The sequence below is a fragment of the Raphanus sativus genome, chromosome 9 (genome assembly GCF_000801105.2).
Source record: "Raphanus sativus cultivar WK10039 chromosome 9, ASM80110v3, whole genome shotgun sequence".
Taxonomy (NCBI): Eukaryota; Viridiplantae; Streptophyta; class Magnoliopsida; order Brassicales; family Brassicaceae; genus Raphanus; species Raphanus sativus.
Window position 1 is genome coordinate 11,778,064 of NC_079519.1, and position 24,743 is coordinate 11,802,806.

At 34.1% G+C, this 24,743-nt stretch overlaps 3 protein-coding genes and 1 pseudogene across 12 annotated transcripts; 2 read left to right on the forward strand and 2 right to left on the reverse strand.

The window, feature by feature from the left end:
* The first annotated feature begins 428 nt into the window (after positions 1 to 428).
* Positions 429 to 2,496, forward strand: LOC108826569 (probable pectinesterase/pectinesterase inhibitor 59). Its single transcript, XM_018599941.2, has 2 exons — positions 429 to 1,405; positions 1,719 to 2,496. Exons 1-2 carry the CDS (start codon positions 466 to 468, stop codon positions 2,414 to 2,416), a joined length of 1,638 nt encoding a protein of 545 aa, XP_018455443.1. The 5' UTR covers positions 429 to 465; the 3' UTR covers positions 2,417 to 2,496.
* Positions 2,497 to 2,565: 69 nt separating this feature from the next.
* On the reverse strand, positions 2,566 to 5,335 carry LOC108824041 (monocopper oxidase-like protein SKS2). Its single transcript, XM_018597372.2, has 6 exons — positions 5,000 to 5,335; positions 3,844 to 4,727; positions 3,404 to 3,772; positions 3,238 to 3,316; positions 2,962 to 3,161; positions 2,566 to 2,869 (listed from the first exon to the last, which is right to left on the reverse strand). Exons 1-6 carry the CDS (start codon positions 5,156 to 5,158, stop codon positions 2,767 to 2,769), a joined length of 1,794 nt encoding a protein of 597 aa, XP_018452874.1. The 5' UTR covers positions 5,159 to 5,335; the 3' UTR covers positions 2,566 to 2,766.
* Positions 5,336 to 18,086: 12,751 nt separating this feature from the next.
* Positions 18,087 to 21,853, reverse strand: LOC108823925 (trehalose-phosphate phosphatase A). Of its 10 annotated transcripts, none has more exons than XM_056995447.1 (12): positions 21,667 to 21,853; positions 20,134 to 20,520; positions 19,901 to 20,044; positions 19,737 to 19,808; positions 19,531 to 19,656; positions 19,401 to 19,463; positions 19,210 to 19,311; positions 19,048 to 19,125; positions 18,886 to 18,955; positions 18,742 to 18,812; positions 18,553 to 18,648; positions 18,087 to 18,466 (listed from the first exon to the last, which is right to left on the reverse strand). In XM_056995447.1, exons 2-12 carry the CDS (start codon positions 20,407 to 20,409, stop codon positions 18,416 to 18,418), a joined length of 1,149 nt encoding a protein of 382 aa, XP_056851427.1. In that variant the 5' UTR covers positions 20,410 to 20,520; positions 21,667 to 21,853; the 3' UTR covers positions 18,087 to 18,415. The 10 variants fall into 10 exon arrangements, with proteins under 10 accessions (XP_056851427.1, XP_018452742.1, XP_018452740.1 ...); XM_018597240.2 differs by lacking the exon at positions 21,667 to 21,853 and adding an exon at positions 21,377 to 21,660 and having other exon boundaries at positions 19,401 to 19,457; positions 19,901 to 20,041; XM_018597238.2 differs by lacking the exon at positions 21,667 to 21,853 and adding an exon at positions 21,377 to 21,660 and having other exon boundaries at positions 19,901 to 20,041.
* LOC108850904 (E3 ubiquitin-protein ligase HAKAI homolog) overlaps positions 21,777 to 24,743 on the forward strand; it is a 4,924-nt pseudogene continuing 1,957 nt past the window's right edge.

Genomic DNA, 24,743 nt, shown 5'->3' on the forward strand with positions numbered 1-24,743 from the left:
AATCTCCCTAAAATAATAACTCAACAGCCAGCGGCAGAGATAGAAAATATTTTTAGCAGGGTGGAGTCAATTAACTTGTTTTTACACTATAATTCCATAGTATTCCAGTTTTTTTCAATGTACATGTAAAATTGTTTTATACAGAAATCCACATGGGTCAACTGACCCACATGCCAATAAGCTGGCTCTGCCAGTGTTAATAGCTAATGGCGATTATAGAATCGTTCACGCAATAACAAAACAGCCAAGCGAGCTAAACAAGGTAGACGCGAATGTGGATCTAATCTAACTCATGATGACCATTATAAATGTTGTTTTCTTGTTTTGCTTTAATGTTAATACCACCACAATATATAAATACAGATTGGCGCCATGTTCCCACTCTATCTAGTCTTTAACATTTTACTTTGAATTACATACTCTTCCTCACACCTAAACTACATCAGTTAGCAAAAAGGAAGCAACATGCATGTGATGATGCACACAATCTATTTTCTATCTCTATATTTAATATTAGTATTGTTTCTCTGCCTTCATCCTCTCACCATCTTAGCCGACGGCAATTCCACCACCGGCATTGACAAGTGGTGCAACCAGACTCCTTATCCTGATCCATGCAAATGTTACTTCCAAAACCACAATGGTTTCCGACTGCCTACGCAGCTATCCGATTTCCGAGTAATGTTGGTTGAAGCAACCATGGATCGGGCAATATCCGCCCGGGACGAGCTGACTCGGTCAAGTGGGAACTGCACAGACTGCAGGAAGCAAGCCGTTTTGGCTGACTGCATTAACCTATACGAAGACACAATCGTACAGCTAACTCGGACGCTAGCTGGGGTGGTTCCAAAAGCCGGTGCTGGAAAAAAGTGCACTGACTTTGACGCTCAGACGTGGCTGAGCACTGCACTTACAAACACTGAGACTTGCCGACGCGGCTCTTCCGATCTCAACGTCTCAGATTTCATTACACCGATAGTTTCAAACACCAAAATCTCCAACTTAATAAGCAACTGCTTAGCTGTCAACGGAGCCCTCTTGCCCACCGGTAACAATAGTACCACCACTGCTGATGGAAAGGACTTTCCGATGTGGGTGTCTGGTAAAGAGAGGAGACTTCTACAGTTGCAATCAGCGCGTGCTGTACGAGCTAACATCGTGGTGGCCAAGGACGGGTCCGGTCAAGTCAAGACGGTGCAAGCGGCTATAGACGTGGCTGGACGGAGAAAGGTGATGTCAAAGAGGTTTGTGATATACGTGAAAAGAGGAATATATCAAGAAAACATAAACGTACGTCTCAATAACGATAACATAATGTTGGTCGGAGATGGAATGAGATCCACCATTATCACCGGTGGTCGAAGTGTCAAAGGTGGTTACACCACTTACAATTCCGCCACTGCCGGTAAATAATTAATTCATCATCTATATTTTTATTTTATTTAGTTAGTTAATGCATGGATTCTAACAAGTTTCTATATCACTAATAATAAAAATATTCTAAATTATCCGTGAGAATTGAGTTTTCCAATTAATAAGATTCATGGCGGAGACGTCCAAGTTAAATCATACATTGGGATCATCATCAATTATTAGCACTAGCTTTAAAAAAACATACAAAGAAAAACGTAACCTATGCTTTTATTTCCCGCAAAATAAGTAAGCGTTACCAAAATTTATTTCATTTGTAACGATAGGCTAAATTGCGTGTGATGCAGGTATTGAAGGACTTCACTTTATTGCCAAAGGCCTAACATTCCGGAACACGGCAGGACCGGCCAAGGGTCAGGCCGTGGCACTCCGGTCATCCTCGGACCTCTCAATCTTCTACAAATGCTCAATCGAAGGATACCAAGACACATTGATGGTCCACTCGCAACGTCAATTTTACCGCGAGTGCTACATCTACGGAACAATCGATTTCATCTTTGGAAATGCAGCCGTAGTTTTTCAAAACTGTATCATCCTCCCTCGCCGGCCACTACATGGTCAATCCAATGTAATAACCGCACAAGGTCGTGCTGATCCGTTTCAGAACACAGGGATCTCTATCCATAACTCAAGAATCCTACCGGCTCCTGATCTCAAACCGGTTCTCGGTACTGTTAAGACGTACATGGGCCGGCCTTGGATGAAGTACTCGCGCACCGTGGTACTCAAGACGTATTTGGATAGTGTTGTGAGTCCGTTCGGATGGTCACCGTGGATCGAAGGTTCGGGTTTTGGGTTAGACACGCTGTTCTATGCAGAGTATAAGAATAGCGGACCAGCTTCGTCAACGCGGTGGCGTGTTCGTTGGAACGGGTTTCATGTGTTGAAAAGAGCTTCCGATGCTTCTGCTTTCACCGTTGGAAGATTCATTGCCGGTCCTGCGTGGCTCCCACGCACAGGCGTACCCTTCACTTCCGGCCTTTAAGTCTATGCATCTCTGGCTGTTTAATTACCTTCTTCATGCTTAAATTACAATGATATAAGAGTTTACGACTGAATATAATTCCTTATGCTTATTATGAAAATAAGTTTTTTTTTTCCTTTTTTTTTAAATTTTGTTTTTTTAACTAGGGATGAACAAAAAAAGAAGACCCATAAATGAGAGAAGTTTTGGTTACAGTGTTTTAGACACAAACCAAATCCCACGAAATGAAGTTGTTTCAAACCATAAGTAAAAAACTCTTTAAGTATATAAACAAACAATAAATGAAATCAAAGATGAAAACAAGAGCCCAATGGTAGATCAGAAGAAGTTTCTTGAATGATGGACGAGACTCAGCAAAATGTTGTGACCGAGGCGAGCAAAACCATCATGAACGTCAAAATTAGATTCAGCTGTCCATTTAGTGTTGATGTTGCAGAGCTGCGGAGTTGTTCCCTGCAGAGGGATAAATCACCAAATAAAAAAGTGTCATGATCTGAAGATGATATGAGAGGAAAGCACAGAGAAGTGAAGTTTCTAATGCTTACTTCTGCAAGCTTTCGAGAGCACCACAATAAAGAGCATTTTGAGGCTGACCCATTTCTGTTTTACCGTTTTCCTCAGGGTTTATGATTCGCATGTAGGTTTCTTGGCCAAGATACCATCTGTCTAGATTCTCGGCTCGGATGTTCCAAACTCCGACGTTATCCAGGGAAATAAGTACAGCAGTCCACGCCCCTGGGTAAACCTGAAAGCAAACATCAAAAACAAAATAAGTAAAACAACCAAAATGATGAGAAACAAATTGCAAATGTTGAATCAACCTCTATCGTGCTACGTGATATTGCATCCCAGTTGTTATAAGAACCTTTTCTATCTTCAGTCCAGTTACCAAAGTCCATCCTGTAACACCAGATTTTTGAAAATCCATCAACTGATAATCAAACAAGATGACTAAGAAAAGTAACAATGGTATGTTTTTTTACTTACGCAACGACGTAGAAGGAATATCCATCAATATGGAAGCTCAGGACTTTGGTGTCATTGTTCTGGAAGATAACTTGAATAAAGCCCTTGTACGTTGCGTTGATGATAGAACTGTCCAGACGTGGAGGTTTATTGTCAACAGGTCTGGAAGGGAAATTCATCTTGTAAACTCCTTTCAGTCTATGCTCATCCGCAAGCCTCATGGGCGTGGTTGGATTCACAAAAGAAACCCCATTAAGCGTAGCACGAAGTGACCCATTGATTTTTGTGGGAGGCATACTCCTCAAGATGTATGTGCCTGTGATGTTTATCTGCCCGTAGTGATATGATCCCTGCGGATTTGGACGAGCTCCACTCGCAGATGTGTTTTGCCTGCATATGAAAAAAAGAGTCAGGACTATATTTACAAGCCTACGTTAAATAAACGAGCTTTGAAGACATACTTTATTGCCCTTTGTTGGTTCATGACAGACCAAGGGTGAGAAACATCAGTTGATGGAAGTGGCAGAGGACCAGAAGCATGTCCTTTGGAGTTGGAGTATTGGAGAATGCCAACACCTGTGACTCTTTGCCATTCAGTTTCATTCACAAATCTTGCACTCGCCACAATGTAGTAGTCACTCGAGGCGTTTTGGTCCATGGTGACCAAGAAAGAGTAAGACTGTCCCACATGAATATCGAAATCGGTGAAGTTAGTTTGGGAGGTGTAACGACCTTCGGTCTCAACTAAAAGCAGCTTGTGGTTCTGTATCCTGAAGTTCAAGGATGTCGAAACACCGACATTGTGGACACGGATCCTGTATGTTTTTCCAGGATCAACATTAATGGTTTCGTATTGAATTCCATCAGGTACAGTGGTGTTGTACTTGTAAGGACCCTTGCCATTGATGAGAACTCCATCAGGCATCCCAAGTTCTTCACCAGAGTCAAGTACACTCCTTAGTGATGTATGGTTGTGAGTATACCAATCACCGATCATAAAGCTGATTTCACCATCAGGCTTAGTGAAGGGTAGAGGAATGAGATCGCGGTTGTTGATTAGGATAGGACCAAAACCACCGGAAGATCTCTGGAAGTGGAGGGAAGGGAAGTAGAAGAAGCTTCCGATCTGATCTTTGACTTGAAAGCTGTAAGTGAAGTTCCGCTGAGGAGGAATGGGACAGTTAGTGCCGAGAACACCGTCTTGCCACGAGTTACGCCGCATCTCAATCCCATTCCAAGTGAGTAGGAGAGGCTCATCCAAACGATTGAAGACGCTAACATCAACGTTGTAGTTTGTGGTGGCTTCAATCACAGGGCCTGGGAATTTCCCATTCACTGCTATGACCTGCAAAAGAACAACATCAAAGGAAGTGATTATGTAACACCATGATACGTGGGTTCGACATGCGGTGGTCACAGGGGCTATCGTAAGAATACGTGGGTTGCCTGTCAGCCTCGTGGGTGGGATTAGTCTGGGCAAAGCCTGGGACCCCACGGTTATCAAAAAAAAAAAAAAAAACACCATGATGAAAACGAAGCAGATCCTCGCTACCACCCTAGTCAACCTGCGACAACCACTACAGAAACCACAGGGAAGAAGTTGCATGAAAACGAAACCTGTTGAGGAACGCCAAGAGGAGAAGCAGTGATGTAAGTGACTTCGAACACGTAGGATACGAAAGGATCGCCGGCGAGACAGGATCCAGAGAGAAGAGCCAGCGAAAAAGCGAAGGCCAAAATAGTAGAAAACCGCGAGAAGAAACTAGCCGCCGCCATTTTTTCGGTTCAGGTTCGTTGATCTGCCTCCTCTAAACTTCGAAAAACGAAAGGAAGGAGAAGATGAAGAGTGTGTAAAGTGTGAGCGTTTTTGAAACTTCTCTGACAAAAGAAGGTGAAGAGATTAATGAAGATTTTCTTCTCTAATTTTTATTTATTTAGGGACAGAGACTAACCAATTAACACTGGATTCGATTCTCTTTTGGTAATAATCCTTAAACGCGTACTCTTTTATTTACTGGTATACCGACTTAACCGGTTCCTCTAAAATTGTTAATTTCTTTGGATGCTGATTTATCGTTTTACTCCAAAAGTTCAGTGGACCTGTTAAGGTTTGTGAAATTGATACTTTCCCAAAACACAATGATTCTCATTCATTTTTTGTTTACTGTTTCTGTTGTTTACCTACCATATTGTGCTATTACGTGTAAAATTGTTATTCCTTAACTAAGTTTCCATTTCTCCGACGACGTGATTTACTAGTATTTTTAATAGATACGTCTTGAAATGAATATTTTTAGGATCTTTGATTATATAAATACGTGTGTATATAGCACTAAATTTTCCTCTTTTTTTTGGTGAAATTAATTTTCCATATTTAGATATAAATCTCAATTAACACACATGACTCATGGGTGCAACTAGGCATGGCCATCGGCTCGGTTCGGTTCGGTTTGAGTATTTCGGATATCGGATAGTTTGGATATAAGATTCAAAGATCCATTTACTATCTGGCTTATTTTTTATTTGTTCATATAGTTTTGTGTTTGGTTCAGTTTGGTTTGGATAGTAAAATTAAGAACCGAAAAAATATTCTGAATAGAATTTGGTTTTTATTTGGTTCATCTTCGGGTAAAATATCGATTATTTAAGGTAAAATATCAAATAACTAGAATAATTTATATAAAAAACCGGATATTTTGGATTACTTTAGATATTTCAGATAAAACTATCCGAAGATATTTGGTAAATTTTGGATACATTATAATTTTTTAGCTATTTTCAAATATTTTGTAATACTTTTAATAGATTTTCAAATTATAAATCTATATTTAGTTGTATTATATGTATATATAATTAATATATGTATACCTGTTTAGTTCTCTGTTCGGTACCAGTTTAGTTTGATTATTTTAGATATAGAAATATAGAAACCATTTGGATAATTGAGATTTCAGTTTAATTCCGGTTCTAGTATTTCGGTTCGTTTCCGGTTCAGTCCTTTGGTTTCAGATTTCTTGCCTCGGCCTAGGTGCAAAAGTCATTTGATATATCAAGTTACAAAAAAAAAAATCAGCTATACCATTTTTCAGCATGTAATTTGATATATTTCATATATTTCATAAAAACATCATTTTGACACTTTACACATTAAATAATATATATATTAAAACTCATTTATACTTGTAAAATTATATTTATTTATTGAATTGATAATTAATAGTTTAATACTTTAAATTACCGATGGGTTGTCTTTGATATTTCCTAATGTAGCCCGTCGTAGTCATTTTGCATTTTACAATTTATATATAAGATTAAAAAGACACTAGTATTTAAAATTCGTACTAAAATTATAAAATAACATTTTGGTGTAATAAGAAAAAATGTCAAAATAACATATTTTATGAAACAAAATGAGTATAAAGCAGTGTTTTTAAAACCGGACCGGCGAGCGAACCAGAAATATTTTGGGTCACGGGTCATTGTGGTTCGACCTGGTTCGACCAGGGTCGATTAGATTAAACTGAATTTATTATTTTATAAATATTATATATATATTTTTTTAAAAATAGTCATAATGTTTAGAAAACTTTCAAAAATAACAAATTGAAATGTGATAAAAATAATAAAAAAAATTAATAGTTCAAATCTAAAGTCAATAGGAAAAAAAACATTTAAAGTTTATTCTCCAAATCTTTGTCCTTCTAAATCTTCATTACCTATAAAAATTATATACACATTAGTTACAAAACTCTATTTTGGTTGCAATTTGTGACAAACAAAATAGTATATATGTTAAAAAGGGAGAAAAAAATAATTATTTTATTAACAAAATTGTGATTTTTATACGAACTAGGATTTCGTCGGTTCGTTGGGTCACTCGGTTCCCGGGTTTTTAGCGGTTCAACATAGGTTTTTAACCGGTTCAACTTTAGTTGGGTTTTGACATTAAACCAACCCGGATAGGTGTCCGGTTCGCGGTTGAACCCGGTCCGACCGCCGGTCCGGTCCGGGTTTAACAACACTGGTATAAAGTATATTTATGAATTTCGATGCTTTTATATTTATCTATACTATTAAAGCAGGATCCTATTGGTTTTTTTACTAAATATACCCTTTTTCTTTATTAACATTGCATATTTCATTAAGGGCAATCAAGTAATACTAATAACATATCTATATTGGGTCATTTTTTTGGATCCAGCCCACTGTCCACATCAGATCTCTCTTGGTTAGGCCATCTGGGCCGATTAAGAAATCAGATCCAATTCTTATTTTTTTCTCCAAATTCAAATAATTTCTTTTCAACCATTTTTAATATTTTGTGTAGTGAACAAAAATTAATCACTTAATAATTATGTTTCTTTTTAATATAATTTAAGCGTTCATAAAAAAAATTGATTTTTTCATTGAAAAGTATAAATCTTTATTAAAAGTATATAACTTTTTTATTTAAAAAATTAACCACATAATAAAATTAATTAATCAGAGTTATACCAACTTAATTTATTAAAAAATAAAGTTTAATTTTCTAAAACATAAATACTCATTAGACATGGACGTTCGGATACTCATTCGGGTACAGATCGGTTATTTCGGATATCGGGTTTTTCAGGTTTTGAAATTAAACCCCATTTGGGTATTATAAAATTTTGGTCGGGTTCGAGTCGGGTCTTTCCGGATCCGGATGGGTTCGGTTCTCATGCATAAGAACCTGAAAACTAACCAAATAACCAAAGTATGTAAAACGGGTTCGGTTATTTATATTCAAAGTAACCAAAGTATCCGATTCGGTTCAAATTTTTGTATCCAAATTACTCAAAAGTAACCAAAAATACCCACTATATACAGTTTTTTTTGGTAAATTTTTATCCAAACTATCATATTTTATCCAAAAATACTCGAAATACTGAAAATAATTACTATAGTTAACTTATAATATTAATTTAAAATATTAAAATAATTATAATTATAATTATAATTATAAAATATATTTTTAGACATATATTCACATTTCGGATATCTTCGGATACTCATTCGGTTCTCGGTTCGGGTTGGGTTGGGTTCGGGACCGGTCCTTTGGATATAGCAATTTAGAACTCATTCAGATATTTATCCCGGGTCAGTTTCGGGTTGGTTCTTCGGATCCGGATATTGTTCTCAGGCCTATACTCATTTAAAATGAAACACGATAAAGAAAGATAAAAAACTTAAGTCTTTTATAAAAAAATAAATATATGAAAATATGACATTTACTAAATATTTGTCAATTTAAAAAAGAAAATAAAGGAAAATAAACCCGCGCTTTGAAAGCGCGGGTCAAAATCTAGTTTTAACTATTAAAGCAGAATACCTTATATGATTTTCCTTTTTTAGAGAAAATTACAAAGTCCTGCCACTCCTATATTTAAGGTTTTAAACATTAATGATTTTTAATATAATTACTATATTTCCTATTTCTACTCTCAGAAATTGCTACTTTCCAAATTAGCTAAACTAATTCAATTTTTTTTTCCTACATATCACATTCTTCTTACTATATTTACGTGATCATGTGATTTAAAAAAAAAATATTGTAGTTCACATTCTACAATTTTTGCAATACTAATTATTATACACAATATATTTTTCATATACTAATGTTGTAAAAATATATTGTTTATAATAATTAGTATTGTTTAGAGATTATTACCAATCGTGCTTTAGTTTTATTTTTAAAACTACAGCCAAAAAAAATTAAAGCACAATTTTTTCTTATGTATTTTAGGTATAAACCTAAAGGTGTCTTTTATAGGCTGTAAAATCTGAAATATAAAAAAACTATATATAATATCCAATAAAATAGATAAATCATTATTAAAACATCTTTAAATATTTAATATAATTTTGGGTGTTTTTAAAATTAGTGAAATATTTTAAATAACATCGTTATTATTTACATATTACATTTTAAATAACAGTAAACTTTAATAATTTATAAAAACAAAATTAATATAAATTCTCTAATTGATAATAATTAATTATTTTATATATAGATTACATATTTTACATATTTTATTTTAAAATATCCACAGTCAATAACTTACAATTACAACAAATTTAACTACAGCAAAAATCTCTACAAGAAAATCTACATTAACAAATTTACAGCTACGACCAATTTATCTACAACTAAATTTGTACAGCTAAATTTTTAAGACCGCAGTCGAACTAATCATCACCAATGCCTTTGATGTATATGTACATTATGTCAACATGTGAGGAGACAAGTTTTCTTTTAGATGATCCTTATCCATTTAGTTACATTTATTTTAATAATTAAGTAATTAGAAAAAAAATTAGCCAAGCATAAATTAAATAAAAAACTCACGTAAACATTTTATTACGTTTGAACTATGGAAAAACATTAAAACAACATTGTGATCTCTTTGAGGTTTTCTATATTTTTTAATTCATAAAATATAAATTATGAAGATTCAGTTATATATTTATAAAAACCTACAAACCTATTTAGTTATTTGATCACATATAATAATTTATTATAATCTAAATATCCAATAAACTAATGACATAGATGATTTAAGTAGTATATTCTTGATATTTTTTAAAAAAATATATTATTCCATATATATATATATGAGAATATATAGATCAAAATTTGATAGTTTTGTTACTGAAAATATATGAATCATTTAAATTTAACAAAATTCAACCTATACTATTAAAAATATAAATACTGCTCTTAAAATAAGATTGATATTATTTGATAGATTAATATAAATTTAGAATATATTTTAATAATAATTTTGAAATGATCTAAATATTAGAAATTACATAACTATTTTATAAAGCGTTATAATATATAAAACAGTGAACATAATTAAATTATTATATCAATTAATAAATCTAGGTAAATAACTTAATATAAAAATTACTTTATAGATATAAATTGATATCACTAATTATTCTTTTTTATCTACTAACAATAATTATACATAAAATAACAAAAGAACACATATTCATTGATTCACATATCTAGATCAAAAAATCGTATTTATATTATTAAATATTAAAACTGAAGTACCTTTTGGTAATGGAAATATGGATAGTAGAGTAAATGAAAATTATTTGGAAACATGAATAGTAAATTAAATATATTTTTTATTTACACATTTATTCATTGCATTTACAATAAATTAAGTATTTTTTTTTGTATTTTTGTATCGATTCTACCAATGCATTTATAATAAATTTAAATAATTAATTACAATGATTATTGGAAAATTACCAAAAATACCATTTTTATGATGCCACTTTTTAAGTTTACACTAATCAACTTTACCATTAAAAATTTAATAGGCAAAATACTATTATACCTCTAACTAATTAAACTTAAAAATATTTTTTCTACGATTTTTTCAGGTCTCAGATCCGTTTATGCGATGATCAAATCCGACGATTGGCCGATTCCGACGAGTACTCCGGCGAGATTCAACGACGCTGGTGAGTTCTTCGGTGAGATTTGACGACAACGACGAGTTCCTTAGCTAGTTCTCCGGCAAGATTTGATGAGGATTACAACCTCAAATGGTTTTCCAAATCAAACCGTTCTGGACCTTTTTTAGGGTTTGCTCGAGCTCCAATCCGCACTCGAAGGATGCGACTCTAAATTGGTTCCAGTCTTTGTGAAAAGCTTTGGGTTTTTGATTCGTATCAGTTACGAACAGAAAGGTGGGGATTGAAAGTTTAATTTGACTGAGAATCATCCGTTTGAAGCTTTTGTGTATAGATGTGGAAGGTGGGGATTGGAAGTTTAATTGGTTCCAGTCTTTGTGAAAATCTTATGCAGTTTTATGGATGTGGAACTTTGCACCCGAAAGGCTTTGAATTTGAAGCTTCTGGGTATTAAACTGACTAACTAGTTGATTTGTGGGTTTGCAGAGAACGAAGTTGTATCAGTGTTTGCTGTGAGATAAAAAGGTGTGATGGCGAGGATAAAACCTCAGGCTCTGCTTAATCAAAGCAAGAAGAAGAAGGGTCCTAGCCACATAAGTATTTCGACTATTGTCGTGTGTAATCTCGTAGTTGTTGTAGTTGTACTCTCCTTGGTTAACAACTTATCGTCATTGGTCCCAGAGGTTTTCTTTTTTCTTTCTTTCTTTCTTTCCATCTTTGTTTAGAAATTTCTATCTATCAACGTTTAATAGGATCTTGGTTTATCTCTCAGGTCAAGAAACACACTTGAAACCAGAGTCATAGTTTTGAGGTACTGTTTTTGAGATGTTCTTTTCAGTGCTTTGTGGTTTGATTCCAGTGAACTTCTAAGCACTATGTGTTTGTGTTGCAGGACACAAATGCTGTAGCACAACAAAATAATCACTATCTTATCTTCCTGTCCCTGGTTATGCCGTAAGTTAATCTATATCCTTGTTTGCTTGCTTAGATTTCTTGTTTAATCACTGTTCTTGTTTCTCACCTTGGTTATTATTTTTCTGTTTGTAGACGTACAGTAAAAGTAGAACATCATCTGTCTTAACTCCTGGATATACACTTTTTCGATAATATCTTTCTTCTATCTTCTATCTTCTATCTTATTTCTCACCTTGGTTATTATTTTTCTGTTTGTAGACGTACAGTAAAAGTAGAACATCATCTGTCTTAACTCCTGGATATACATTTTTTCAATAATATCTTGCTTCTATCTTCTTCTTATCTCATGTAATTTTGATTGCGAAATTGTTTCCACTAGACTGCAATCAAACTAACAAATCGTTATTTACCTATTATTAGTAGTATTCCCACATAAGAAATGGTATAGTAAGGTACGAACGTTTCTGTGTCTTGCAATGAAAGGCATTGATTAGTTACCTGTTTGATTTGGGGAGGCTCTTGTTGTAGTCTTGAGAAGACCTAACCTTTGTGTTCTTTCTTTTGTCTGCTAAAATGCAGCAGAGCAATGCAAACAGAAGAGATTCTAACAATCGGAGTGAGACCAGGATGGAAAGAAATGTTTAATATACAAAAATAAATGCAGACAAAATGTGAGCAATTTGCTTGCAAGACCATTGCTAATATGAAGCTTGTGAATAAAGAAGGGAAGTGAGTATAATGCATCACCTGACTGGTCAGCCAAATATTGTTGAGTTTAAAAGAGCTTTTGAGGTAAGCATTTTGTGCACTTGGTAATGGGGCTTTACGCAGGTGGAGAGTTGTTCAATAGGATTATTGCTACATGAAATTATGTGCATTTTATATGATTTATAAACTCTTATAAATCTGTTGTAACAATGTTATAAATCTTTTAAAATGAGGTATACACTCTTACTATTACACATATGTACATGATGCTTTTAAATTTTCTTAAGCAATTAAATGGTTTTGTACACCCTTCTAATTTTTTATAAACTCTTACAAAACTCTTAAAATGATTATATAAACTCTTACAAAACTCTTACAAACCCTTATAAACTAATTTATAAACCCTTATAAACTGACTTATAAGCCTTTATAAATGACTTATAAACTTATAAATAGTTTATATAATTTTATAAACGATATATAGAATCTTATAACGATATATAAATCTCGTATAATGATTATAAACTCTTATAAGCAACCAAATTGGTGGAGAGTTGGTTAATTTGTTGAATATCTTGTGGTTTCAGAGAAGAATAATTTATAAACCAATGAAATAGTTTGTATGGTCTTATAAACAGTTTATATAATTTAAAAATGATATATAAACCTTTATATATTAGTTTATATATATTCTTATAAATGTTTTATTAACCCTTATAAACAAGTTTATGTGTTTTAGAAAAAAAAATCACAAATCCTTATATACGATTTATAAGCCTCTATAAACGAATTACCTTTTGAAATTCTAAAAATCCTTATAAATGATTTTATAAGCCTTTGTAAATAATTTTAAATATTCTTATAAATGATTTATATACCCTTATAAAAAGTTTCTATATATTCATATTTCAAGACTTTATAAATGAATTGCCTTTATAAATTTTTACAAATATTTATAAATTACTGTATAAAACCTTATAAATATTTGGTATATTCTTATAAGTGATTTTATAAAGGTTTATAAGTCATTTATATGTATATATATATATATATATATTCTTATAAACTATTGATAAAGGTTTATAAATGATTTCTAAATTTACAGAGTTTTCCTGAGCATCTGATGATGTAACAGTATATGTTTTGCAAAGCCTTTTTGTGCTGATTGTATTTTTGAGCGATTTTAGAAAAATAAACTTATAATCCATTATACAGTTTATAAACGTTTATAAATCATTTTTGATGTCCTTATATTTATTGTGCCAACCATTAAGTAGGCTGGATATTCACCCTATCTATATACATAAACATTATCAATCAGTTGACAAAAAATCAACTTATAAACTCTTATAAATTGTGTTAAAAAAAACTCTTATAAATTAGTTTTAAAGTTTTATAAATGATTTGTAAGACTTTAGAACTTCTCAAAACAGATTTATACACTTTATAATTGATTTATAAAACTTTATAATTTTTTTTAAAACTTTAAACTCGTAATAAACCCAAGATGATTTATGAATTTTGTAATTACACATACATTCATGATGCTTTTTGTTAGAAAATGATTTTATAAATCTCTTTAAGTGGTTTTATAAAAATTGTATATCCTTTTTAACCCCTTAAAAACTATAATTAATGATTTTATATACTCTTATAAATGATTTTTTGAGGATTTCTAAACTCTTACAGATATATTTATAAGCCCTTATAAATTTATTTATAAACTCTTACAACTGATTTTATAAACTCTTATCAGTAACTTTATAAACCTTTATCAAACAATTATTATAGACTTTATAAACTTCTTTATAAGCCTTTATAAATCGTTTATATACTCTTACAAATAATTTATAAATATTTATAAATGATTTACAAACTTTATAAACTGTTTTTTATAAACTTTACAAAGGTTTTATGAATTCTTATTGATTATTTACATATTCTTCTAAATCCTTATAAATTATGTTACAAATTCTTATATTTTTAAATGGTTATAGATTCTTATGAATGAATTATGGACTTTAAGAGACATGAAGAAACAAATTGTTTACATACCCTTAATAAAATATTTATATACTCTTTATAATAAATGATTAATAAGCCGTTATAAATGGTTTATAAACTTTATAAAAACTTTTATGAACTTTATAAATATTTCATAAACCCTTATAAATTGTGTATATAAAACTTATAAATTATTTTCTTAAGATTCCTTGGCCTCTAACCCGAATGTCATATTCCAAATACATTTTAGTTATTGAAAAATAACACCAAATGTAAAAATGGGCACAAGAATCAGAACTAGGAACCATGCAAACAGTCCCATAACAAAACACAATTATATGAAAAGTTGAGACATGTGAGGCTTTGTCCACAACTGCCGAATATATATATATAAACTATTGATAAGGGTTTATAAATGATTTCTAAATCTTTAAAAATGTTTTATAAACATTTATAAGTTATTTGTAATCCTTATAAAGCCTTATAGACTGAATTTATAAACTTCTTAAAAAATTGTCTTCATCACTGTTAGAAAGTAAAATCTCCATTGGTCTGCCAAAAAAAAGAAGATATGCAAGTCAAACTGAAACTTCAACTAGCCTGAAAACAAATCCTCGATTGACAAGAAGTTTGTCCAACCTCTGAGAAAAGAATGTTCTTTTCTTTGATTTGCATAACCCCAGCTTTGAGTTTGCACTCCCACTTGTTCTTTCACAGTATCTTGGAGAAACTTTGCATACTCCATCCTTGCATTCAGCCTTCTTTTTAGTGCCTCCTGAAAAAGAAACGTTCCAAGAATTTTAGTATCTAACTTAGCAAACAGGAAAGAGTAACTGTGAGACGACAAAGGATCAAACAAAATCATACTTTCCAGATATATATAGCTCAAAACAGTAAAATATAAAAATGATTAGTGTTTCTTTTAGCATTATAAACTGGACTTCTTTGCTCTGCTCTTCCTAACTTTGTACAGTAGTTTACTATCAGCATTGAGTAGCCTTAGACTCTAAATAAGTTTCAAACAAAACAAATTTCAGTACTCAGACGTAAGCACGTACTCAAATGATTTCAATTCTTCTAGGGAAAAAGATCAAGGGCTAAACATCTACATCAAACGTGGGGCTATGACTATGTTCATGATAATTTCAGCCACTACAAATTTCAAAACAGTCACAGCCCTATATTAATGTTCAAACCAGATCTTTTACTAACAAGAAGGGGAAAACAAGAACTCTATATGGCGAAAAGAGAAACATACCGTGGATGGAAACTGAGCATCAGTATCAATCCCACTCTGATTCTGAGCATATCCAGGCAAAAGATTTGGATTTTGAATCTGCATCAAAGATGTGGTGGTAGGAGACGAAGGAGGAGAAGATGGTTCTATCGTTCCTTTTATGACTCTGGCTTGTATCATCTTCCTTCTCCAAGTCTATTACACAATAAGAGTACTATAAAAAAGAGTTTTGTCAACTAACCGCGTGAAGCTCGCTGAGAACAGACTCATCGAGCTATCTAGTGTATACGAGGTCGTTTCGAGACTTGGTCAATAACATCGTTGCTGATACTGATGTAGGCGTCACTTGTATGGCTCGCGTCCATTTCGAAACCGTCTTGACCCTGAGGAATACTCTGTGGATGGAGACGAAGAAAAACGAGATGGGGAAAGATCGAGATGCCAGCGAACGGTTACAGGGTAAGGAGTGAGAGGTAAGAGAAGGATTGTCGTAGTCGTCCGATCTCTGATCTCGTCGCCGTTGTCCGATCTCCGATCTCGTCGCCTTCTTCGTCCGATCTCCGATCTCGCCGTCGTCCGATCTCCGATCTCGTCGCCTTCTTCGTCCGATCTCCGATCTCGCCGTCGTCCGATCTCCGATCTCGTTACTATAGGAGTACAAAGAGACGAGTAATTAGTTTAGAATTTTGAAAGGTTATTTTTGTCTTTTGCCTGTTAATGATTTATGTATTTTTGAAAATGCAGTTCTTCTAAGTGTATATATGAAAAGTGGTACTTAAGAAAGTGTATATATGAAATTTTCCCATGATTATTGTTTCTTTGTTATAAAATTAAAAACACAAACTGAAATATAATATATATATATATATATATATTATAAAACAAATTTTAAATAGAGTATTATCTTATTTAGTTTAGTTCAATATAAAAATTTCAAGAATTCAATTATCAAAAAAACAAAATATCTTAAAATTAATAATGATTCATATAAAACTAATGCAAAAAAATTAAAAAAAATTAGCATGTTGCTTCATTTTAAAATAAATTAATAAAAACAACAGGTTAATATATGAATAGTACAATTACATCAAACTGCATCACATTTTGAAATTTTTAATATAATATTATGTACAAATAAAAAAATTACTATTAAACATTTATATTATAAAATAATGTATTATACTCTGTATGTAAATTATAAAACATAAAAAAATATATGGAAGGTTTTTATAAAACTAACAGTTTATGAGTTTACGTTGAAGACAAATTAAATCAAACATCCGCACGGAGGTGCGGGTCGATTCTAATTAGATCTTATAACTAAATTGGTGTAACATGTTCAATTTTTAAATTAAGTGGGTCCTAGAAGGGATGTGTTTAATAGAGTGGGTTACTTATTTTTAACATATATAAGAATGTATTTGATATGTTTTTCATTAAATTCTTACAAAGTAGAAAATCCCGCGTTTTAAAAGTGGGGGTCAAAATCTAATGTGAATTTAAAAGTCAAACATGGGAAATTTGTAAGAAATGATAGAATTTAGAGTAGAGTATGAAAGAATGAAAGATAATAGGAGAGTAGATTGAAAGTGTCTTTATATTTCTTATCAATTTTTTTTTGAATAACCCGGTGTATCCTGGCATCCACCGAGGTGGATCCAAACTAGCGGCGAGTGTCCGTATCAGCTTATATTATCGGCCGGAATACGCTTCCGTCACCGGATGCTAGAGAAGTCCAGATTTTGAATTTTACCCCTAGTGGCCAACGGGATTCGAATCCGAGTCTGTATTGGGGCGGAAACTCCCTCAAGATCACTAGGCCGTCCTCGCTTGTTTAGTATTTCTTATCAATTCTCAATTCTCTGTACAAGGAAACTCATATTTGCATGAATGAGAGAGAGTAGAGTCCATGTAGAGTTGAAAAGTGGTTTATGTGAATTTTAGACGGCAGAATAAATGCTGTGTAGAAAATTATGTAGAGTACCAGAGTATCCATTTCATAGAATATGTATTGACCACTTTGATGTTTCAGGTAAACTGTGAGTTACCTATAAAACTGAAGTGCTCACTTCAGAAAATCCGAAGTGCCCACTTTGAATATGTAGATAATAATTATTTCAATTCAACATTCCCTCTCAAGATGGCTGGTGATTACTCTTTAAACAAATTCATTTTTACTTAATAGAAAATATTACTTTGTTTTCAAATTTTTTTTTTTTGTCTTCTAAGCTTAGCTAGCAGACACACATAACAATAAACTACCTTCATTTTAGTATAATAGACCTTAGGAAATTGCATCCTCAGTCTCACATAAAGAGTTTATGCTTAACAAATATCTCAATCAATCAACAACTTGCGAAGAAGTCATTGCTTGATATAGAATTAAACTGAAAAATGAGATGTGATTTGAATTAATAGGAGGCCAACAACACATGGAAAACATTTGTTTAAGATGAAAGAAAACTTTACAGTTGTAAAAGAAGATGAAAATGGGAAAACGACCTCTGTCATATTTTAACCCTTCGCTCTCTTTCACCCACCCGGTAAATAGTAATCTCAACTGTATTTAAACAACTTAAAAAATAAAAAACCAAAGAAACCAAAACTAAATGCTTTACTTCTGCATCATATCTTTCTCCATTGTCTCTGTATAACAATGATCTTCTAACTTCCATATATATAATATATATATATATAAGGTCAGCCATTTTCTTTTACTAACCCAATGATCTCTTCCATGTCACCAATGCTTTCAGAAACTCCATCACCTGATATATATACAATTGCAGCAAAATCAAACTCACATAATCAAACTCATTATAAGTATTCAGTTAAAGTAGTTTATTAGTTTTACCTCAGATGGGTCACGAAGAGAGTAAAAGGCATTGCTGACTTTAGGCATAGCAGAGACTAATACACCATAACCGTAGTTTGGTCCATCTCGTAAGACCTAACATTACTTGCACATTAAGTCAAAACTATTTCTTGTACAGAATTGTTTAGAATTGAGCTATGGAGGGGAGACTATAGCATAATAACAAACCTTAAATGCATCTTCATCGGTTCGATCATCCCCGACATAGATTGGAAGAACATCCTCACAGTTGTTTAGGCCTGAAAGAAGTTTCAGTGTCAAAAATGGCTAAACCAAGATTCACAACAGAAGAAGCAGAGGAGAAATGCATACCGAGAGATTCAAGTAGAAATGTCAGAGCTTTCCCTTTGTCCCAGTCAATAACAGGACGGATCTCTAAAACCTTTTTTTTTAAAGACAAACAAAAAAAGAAACAAAAGTCAAAACTTTGAACTTATTTTGTTGAAATAAATGTAAGAGGTTCAGATGTTGTACCTTCCGGCCATGTGTTAGCCGTAGCTTTGGATACGTTTTAATGACATCATCAACGCATTGTGCAACCAGTTTCCAGTTCTGTTAAATAGAAGGAGCTGTCAAGAAACGTATTATGGTTTAAAAGGAACCAAACCGGTTAGTAAATTAAGAGAAAACCAAAACCTTATCTTCTACATTGCGGTAATGCACAGAGATGCAGAACCTGTTGTCTTCTACTTTGACTCCTTTGATATCCTTTGTACTCTCCACAAGCGAACAAAGCACCTGAGAGGATAAATTTCAAGAATCAACAATCAAAAATGGTGTTATTAGTTACTACTAAGCTATACAGTAGAAGATGTATTTGTGAATACCTTATCGATCATTGGTAGAAACTCGCTAGCAGTCTGGAATAGATTTACATCTTTCCCCTGAAACTTACCAAATTCACATTTCAAGAATCTGATTGTATTAACCGGTAATACAGAGAGAAAATGAAAAAACCTGTTCGTTAATTGATACAGTACGGGTGAGATGTTTGTGGTATAAAGACTCTCCTGCAGGACTCATGATGTCCATTCCATGGCTTCCGGCATAGTAAAGTTCACTCAGTCCAACAAACTCATACACCTGAAGACAAAAAAAAACAAATTATTGGTTAATAAATTACACCACACAAGAAAACGTTCTTGATTAGTAGACATTATTACCTTATCACGGCTTCTTCCACTAATGATAGCGGTTGGGAAGTACTTGGCAACGTTCTGTACTGCCGTACGCATCTAAAAAGGGCATAGAAAAAAATAATTCATTAAGAGGAAGGAAGCATAATTAACTTGATTTTGTTTTAGGCATTTCAACTGCAAAGACTTACATCAGTTGACATGTAGGCGGCATCAGGTTCCTCAACTATAGGAGAAAGTGTCCCGTCATAATCAAGAAACAAAGCTATCCTTTTGCCCTTTGCAACACTCATGATTTTCTCAAAAGTAGTAAGAGCTGATGGATACTTGACCTGCTAAAACAGAATTATATAAGGAGATAAAAAACAAGGCTGTGATGTTCAGAAAAATTAACAAGAGAGAGGATACACAATAAGGGACAGACCGTCCATTCGCGATAAGTCATATCCGTAGTAGCATCATTGTCTTTGTTAACTAATGCTGGGGTAGGAGAAGAAGCTATCATTGCATCAAACCAAGCATTAGCCTTAACATCATCAATAATCCCGGTTTTCTTTCTGGGAACGGTTAGCAAAAGATTGTTGTTCTGTGATGATGATGATGAGTGAGGTGGTCTACTCTGACGAACCGTTAATCTCGAGTTGCTTATCTGTGGAGAATCAGTCATTACAGGAGACGGGTGACCTGACTTTATGTCCATAATAACAAGACCAGTTGTTAACAAAACTAAAAGTTCCTCAGCGGATTGAGATTTTCGATCTCTTTCTTTCTTTCTACTCAACTCAATAAAGAATCCTCGTCCTCAAGGACCCTGAAATGCAGATACGAAGAACAAACAGAACCAGTTCAGACCAAAAAGCTACTTAAGTTATGAACTAGAGAATTGATAAAGAAATTAAATATTTTGACAATAGAACATTGGATACCAAAGTGTACCCAAATTGGGTCTCCAAGTTATTATCAAAATAAGAACCAAACAAAAGGTTGTGTAACATATCCTGTTTTCTTTTATTTGTATTTGCCCGACAGTGATCAAGGAAACATATTAATCATGAATAACTTGACTTTGTATTATAATATTGGAAGCATCAGATACCCAATAAAAGGGGCATAAACATTTGGTTTCTGCAAAACTACATACACGCTTGGAGAGAAACTACTCTTGTAGAACTACATTTCATAGAAAAAAAAGTAAAATACATATTGAAAGAGAACAGATACAAATACGTATTTTTTTTTTGAAAAAGCGTCGTTATTGCCACTAGAACATGAGAATTTGTATTGTTTGGAAGAAAATTTTAATTTTTTTAACCAAGTTTCATAACACACTTGCAGGATATAGTAGGCAATTGAAAAGGAAAAAATAAAACATGTTAAGACCCACCACCACTAGTTCAAATGTGTTGCGGGTAAAGCTTCACAAATCATTGTCACTCTCCAACCCCAAAATCCACCCACAGACAGAACCAAGTACCAATTCCAAAAAAGAAAAAAAAAAACAGAAAAAAAAAATCAGGTTTTTTTAAAACCGGTTCAGGCATTTAACCATTACAACAAACATACCTAACTTAATAAAAACGTATCCAAGCCCATAACAGATAAGGATGAAACTGTTAAATGTCTAAATTATTTTCAACAAAAATGAAATACGTAGAAAGAAAACGAACCTTTGAGCTAGCTAACAAATTGTGGTGGAAAATGCAGATACAGCTTCGAAATTGAAAGCAAAGATTTTTAAAAAGAGATTTGTTTCTCCTTCTCGAATCTATTATTTCTCGCGGTTTCTCCGCAATCAAATAAGGGACACAGAAAATATATGGGGAAAGAGGAAAACACCAAGAAAATATTTGCCAAAAGAGACGAACTATGAATGTCTTTAAATAAGTTCCCGAGAAAATCGCAGAAACTATCCTTCCATGGAAGAGTAGTAATTAATAAAACTTTCGGAAAGAAGAACCTTTTTCCGTATTAAACTCTCTCCCGACGGTTGTTGTTGACTCGCCAAAATTTATTTCGAACTATTAGGACATGTAATTAGGTTACGTGTACGTGTTGCCCACGTATCCAATGAATAAAGCGCGTAACTACAAAAGAAACATGTTCAGCGCGTGCAATGACGCCGTGATTGTAGAGTTTACTCCCACGGTGGGTTGTTGTACAACGCGCGACTGCTAATTAAATAGTGAGATTATTAATAGTTCTAAAAAAACCCTATCATATAGAGCCCCACACTATTGAGCTAGACACGTGGCGGCTGGTTTCTAACTGACGAGCCGATTAGTCGAGTCAGGTCTGACGTGGATTAAGTCCGATGGTGGGGACCACGTAACCGTGAAATGGCTACCTAGTCTGGTCGCTCTCGGACACAGCTGGAGTGACTGTGTAAGTCGTGGGTTCGGTTACGGTTTTTTTCCTCTTTTTTAATTTGGATAAAAAATTTCTCGTCTCATGTCCAGAAAATAGGAGGGGCCTCTCGTGGTATCGACATGGGCTCCACGTGACCTATATTAAATGAAAGGAGAATTACCAATTGTGACTCAAAACTTGGAGTCAAACCCAAAAGAGTACCCCAACTTGGGTCAAAGGCAAAAGTAACTTAAAAGGCTATTGAAATTACAACTATCTCCTTGTGAACAAACAAAAAAACGGATTTTTTTTTACGTTTCTACCCCTCGCAAGTCGTCTGTAAACAGACGACTTGAAAATAAGTCGTCCAGACGACTTTAAGTTAAGTCGTCTGGACAGTTATTCTTAAACATAATTTAAAAATTTTGTAGAAAATATTTTGATAAGTGAAAAATTGGAATTATGTAATTAACATATGTCTTAAGAGATATAAATTAATATATAACAAATTTCAATTGTTTTCAGCCCAGATGAGTGAAAGTAGTGAGTCATGATATTCTTTAGTTTATGTTTCATCAACATATGTTGTAGTATTGTATGTGTTCTTAGGGTTAGATTTTGGAAAGCATTAAAACCGTTTTTGAAAATTTTTAAAATTACCTAGGCGTGTTCGTTTCTGTGTATAGTAAACACTATTGAAGTATAATTTGATTTTATAACGTGGTTAGTAAGTTAATTTAGTCATTTTAGTTTAGGGGTTCATTTTAGGGTATTGGACGACTTAATATTTAGTCTTCTGTTCCCAGACGACTAAATATTAGGTCGTCTGATGTACATTATCAGCCAGAATAAGTCGTCTAAACCGGACCAAACCTTAAAGTTTACCAATGTACTTTTAAAGCTAACCGGATTATTTACCCAATATATAAGGTGATTTTTTTTTTTTTTTTTCATTTTCCGCGAACAGAAACCCTAACAGTTCTCTCTCACCGGCGATATCAAAGGCGATTCGAATTCCCACTATTTCCGAACAACCATCGTTCTCAACGTCGGCTATCTATCTCACTTCATTCTCACCGTTGTCGCCGCAGCTTCTTCTAACCCTAGCGCCGCCGATTCCTCTAAACCCTAGCGCCCCCGCTTCCACTATTTCCGAACAAACCGTCGCCCTCGCCACCGTGCTCACCAACGTTCTCACCGCCGCTTACTCTAAACACTAGCTAGCACCGCCGTTTCTTCTAAACCCTAGCGCCGCCGCTTCTTCTAAACCCTAGCGCCGCCGCTTCTTCTCTGTAAACCGTAGCGCCGTTTCTCTGTAAACCCTAACGCCGGTAAGTCATCAAACTCGTGGAAAAGATGAACATAAAACGTTGTCTCTTTCAATTTACTCATTCTCACCGTTTCACGTTTATTTTTTCAGATCTATAACCACAATGACGAGTACTCGAACTCCTTCTGCGACTAATCAGGTCCGCTTGAAATTTTTCTACTGGAAGACTTGTAAGTAAGTCGTCTGGAAAGTCTTCAACCTGGACGACTTAGTACGTCCATTTGGAAGACTTTCCAGACGACTTAAATATAAGTCGTCAACTAAGTCGTCCAGTTGGACGACTTTCTAGACGACTTATATTTAAGTCGTCTACTAAGTCGTCTGGAGTAACAATTAAGGCGTGATTGATTTAGCTTGTGTTCTGACTTCTATTGTTGTCTTTGATTATTTTGCAGACAAAAAGGATGGATATTCCAGAACTCCCCCGTAGGTTATACACATTAGGGGAAGAGCCAGAACCCCACAATAGCATTTCGTATCATACGGATAACACGAAGTTGCATACTGCTCTTAGGGAAGCTCTCACTGATGCTGAATTTGAAGAGCTCAAGGAGTCGAGATTGGGAGTTTTCATCAAGTTCAAGGAGCAGGGATTTGGTTGGGCTTCAAGGCTGGTTCACCACTTGCTCGGTTTAAAGCTGGACATTAAGAAGAAGTACGAGATGTGGTGTCTCGTTGGTCCAGAACCTGCGAGGTTTTCACTGTTAGAGTTTGAAAACATCACTGGTCTAAACTGCGACTACATCGAGGACCTTGAGACACCAGAATGTGAAGTTACCCCACAGATGGTTTCTTTCTGGGAGATGATGGGAGTTCATCGGGAAGCTGGGCCAAGTACTGATCAGATAATAGCAGCACTGAAGAGATGCGGGGATTGGTCCAGGGAAGATCGCAAGCGACTCGCGTACCTTTCCATCTTCACTGGATTCATTGAAGGGAAAAAGTTCTCAAGCGCTACACGAGCTACTCTCGCAAGGCTAGTGATGGATTTAGAAAGGTTTGAGAATTATCCATGGGGGAGAGTCGCGTTTAAGGTGCTGATGGACTCTTTGTGGAACAAAGATATTACTGGCTGTTACACCGTGGATGGCTTTATACAAGTTCTTCAGGTCTGGGCGTACGAAGCTATTCCGGGATTGGGTGCTAGTATTGGTCTACCCAGAGCAAACAGTCCGTCTCCACCGATTCTGGCTTACGACGGCAGCAGAGGCCGCAGATTCATGAAAGCTGCTATCTTGAGTCAGGTACCTTTCCATCTTCACTTAATTAAGTCGTCCGGAAGGTCTTCCAGCTGGACGACTTAGTAGACGACTTATTATAAGTCGTCTGGAAGGTCTTCCAGCTGGACGACTTAGTAG